Source organism: Hydractinia symbiolongicarpus, chromosome 11, assembly GCF_029227915.1.
Source record: "Hydractinia symbiolongicarpus strain clone_291-10 chromosome 11, HSymV2.1, whole genome shotgun sequence".
Lineage (NCBI taxonomy): Eukaryota > Metazoa > Cnidaria > Hydrozoa > Anthoathecata > Hydractiniidae > Hydractinia > Hydractinia symbiolongicarpus.
This window is the reverse complement of record NC_079885.1, coordinates 26685927-26689379: the sequence shown is the minus strand read 5'-3', so window position 1 is coordinate 26689379 and position 3453 is coordinate 26685927. Positions and strand designations below refer to the sequence as shown.

General features: G+C 34.6%; 1 protein-coding gene across 1 annotated transcript; it reads right to left on the bottom strand.

The window, feature by feature from the left end:
- Positions 1-3453, bottom strand: LOC130613629 (uncharacterized). Its single transcript, XM_057434945.1, has 4 exons — positions 3393-3453; positions 1821-2684; positions 289-1742; positions 1-183 (listed from the first exon to the last, which is right to left on the bottom strand). Exons 1-4 carry the CDS (start codon positions 3451-3453, stop codon positions 1-3), a joined length of 2562 nt encoding a protein of 853 aa, XP_057290928.1.

The following is a 3453-nucleotide window of genomic DNA, read 5'->3' as shown; positions in this document are numbered from 1 at the left end:
TCAAACAAAATGTGCTTGACACAAAGCTTTAAATTCCTCAAAAATTTCACATTGCCTAATTCCAATGGGTAAAGAGTTGAATAAACTCACACCCATTGAAAAGAAGCTTCCCTTTGCAAATTCTAATTTCACTTTAGGTATAAATAAAAGAAAACCGTTGTTTCTTGTTGTTCTTTGATGACGCTTCACAGTGAAGTAGTCTTGAAAGTTATCACAGACATTACCATCCAAACATTTTTTAACAAACAGCACAGCTCGTTTTTCAATTTCTTTTCTGATCTCAGGAACATTTTGTTGAGTCAGAATTCTAGCACGATTGTCAATGGATTCGAGTCTCTTTATTTGAGTATCACTGAATTTGAGCTGAACGTTACTGCAATAGAATAATCCTGGTAAAATAATAGCTGTGTAGATCTTTCTAACAGCATCCGCAGTAAGACCCATTTTGAGTGAACTTAACAAACGTAGCTTGTTCGAAGCTCTTTTGTAAATCGTGTTGAAGTTTTCGTTCATGTTCAAAGATGGATCCAAAACAGTACCAAGATACTTATAATGTGTAGTTGAAGATATTGGAACGTCATTGTAATATAAATTCATTTGTCGTGAATACATCGAGAGTCGTTTTTGAGTTCCAAATACCATTGACTCGGTCTTTCCTTTTCTGAGATTTATTACTAATTCGTTATCTTTGAGATATTCGGCTATCTTCTCGAGATCGTAATTGAACTTGTCTTCGATGTCTTGTAACTGTTTGCTCGCAAAATATAACACCGTGTCATCTGCAAACTCTATGACTCCAGAATATTTAACGCACTCTTCAAAGTCATTGAAATAAAGTAAAAACAAGATAGGTCCTAAGATGGATCCTTGTGGTACACCACAGACAATACTTTTCTCTTCGGATGCTACGTTGGTTACTACGCAATACTGCTTTCTATTGAAGAGGTAGTCTGAGAACCAATTCAAAGCAATTCCTTTAATACCATAAGAACATAATTTTGACAGTAATAATCCATGACTAAGAGTGTCAAATGCTTTTGACAAGTCAACAAAAATTGCACCAACTAGATTGCCACTGTCTACTTCTTTCCTGATGTTGTCCGTTAATAACGTAGTCGCCATCTCCGTTGATCGTTTTCGACGGTACCCAAATTGATTTCGAGAAAGTAAGTTATTTGATTCTAGATAATCAATTAATTGGTGATGAACAGCACGTTCTAGAATCTTGGAAACTATAGGAAGAACTGAGATAGGTCGATAGTTTGTTTCTTCAGATGAATTTCCTCCCTTAAAAAGTGGCGTAACTTTTGCGATTTTCCAGTCCGACGGTATTGTACTGGTACGCAGCGACAGGTTTATAATGAATGCTAATGGTTGAGAAAGGAGTGTAGCAGCATCTTTCAAAACACCCGGTGGTATGTCATCTGCACCGGTGGCTTTCTTTCTCTTCAAAGATTTTAATTCTTTTTCGACAAACACTTTCGTGACGTAATGAAAATTAAAGAGTTTATCAGTCCTGGTCGAAATTATTGGAGTATATCTCCATATAAGGTTTCGTAATGGAAAAGCGACGTCCTTCAATTTTCTAGCGCAATCTGAAAAGTATCGACAAAATTTGTTAGCGTAAAGAAGTTTCTCAGCTGCATCCGGCTGATCACTATTTGTTGGAGATGATGACTTTCCTGCAGGAAATATGCTTTTGATTGTTTTCCAAAACTTACGAGGATTATGCCGGTTTTCCACTAACAAGTTTTTCTGATAACCATTTCATGCAACTCGAATTTTGTTGTTACAAAGATTTTTTAATTGTCTGTACAAACACCAATCTGACGCTTTCTTCGTTTTTCGTGCCTTTCTCAAGAGTTTATCTCGATTGTTCATATGTTTCTTAATTTCAGCACTCAACCACGGACAGGAACGTCCTTTTACCATTTTGGTTATAACGGGAGCGTGCTTGTCGATTATAGCATGTACTGTTGTTTTAAAATATTCCCAGGAACTTTCCACGGAACTCATTTCATACATAGGTTGCCAATCATGATTATTTATGTCTGTGTTCAATTTTTCAGGGTCATATTTGTTGTAATTTCGACATCGTGTGGTGCGCGATTTAAACTTTTGATGGTTAACTTTTCTTACGCAACCAATACAATCGTGATCACTCAGACTCAGAGGTAGAACGTCCGTGTGGGAGATCGTCGAACTTTTGTTAGTAAATATCACATCAATTAATGTTTCAGTGTCTTGCGTTATTCTCGTGGGCTTTTTTACGAGCTGTACAAATGATTGCAATTTGAATATATCTTTGATTTCACGATGATCACCTTGTTTCAAATAATTCACATTAACATCGCCCATAATGATTGTTTCTAGTGTTAATTTATTAACAGCTATTAACATTTCTCTTAAAATTTCGTTAAAACGAGAATTCAGATACAGAGATGAGTCAGGGGGTCTATACATACAGCATATAAGAAAACTTTTTGCGTTTTTCGGAAAAATTTCGAGCCAGATACATTCAATGTCATTCACCTCTAGATCTTCCCTCCTTTTCCATGTCAATTGTTCCGATATATAAGTGGCCACACCTCCACCTTTCCCAATTTCTCTACAACGTGAAATGAAGTTGTACCCCGGTATTGTGTATAAATCGTTGTTATCAAACCCACTCTGTGCGTTTAAATCTTTTAAGAGATACAGCATGTTAAAAAATATGTTTCGAAGATAAAGAAATATTACTAAAAGTTTTAAAGTAGCATTATTTTTTTTTAAATATTTTGATCATTGGATTTGTTGTTTTTTAAAAGAGCTTGTGTTTTTTAAATAAATCAAGATTAAAATCGCGTTACTATAATTAGTTTCGTTGTTAAAAAAATTAAAAATTCAATGGCCTTTGGTTTAATTTATTCTCGCGCAGAGTATTGTGTTTTTAAACAATATTTCTTGCTATGCTTTTGAAGCAATTATTTTCGCACAAAGGAACTCGCTATCCTATTGTTTTTTTAATAAAAGCAATTATTTTTGCAAGTTGAGCACACGCGTACGTTTATATCTGGACTGTACTGTATGGTGAACTGTTTGCTTTATACAATGATAAAAATAGTTGCATTTACTTGTTGACTTGTCTCAGATGCAATTATTGGTTCCTTCCCTTAATATAATCCTTTAACCTATTCGGTCTGGCGTATTTTTAACATAACATATATGCTATACCAGTCAGATATATTAAATATATTTAAAACGCAACTTCTCCTGATTATAATTTAAATCCAAAAAGGAAATTGGGTTAATTAGAAAAAAACGCAGGGGCCATAGAATCTGCATGCGGCACATGATACAAAATTCTTAAAGTATAACCTCAAGTGTAAGATGATGTGGGACTTATTATATACAGTACCGCTTGCATGTAATTTTACATATACAAAGTTTTATGACCTCTTGTAACGATCTCAT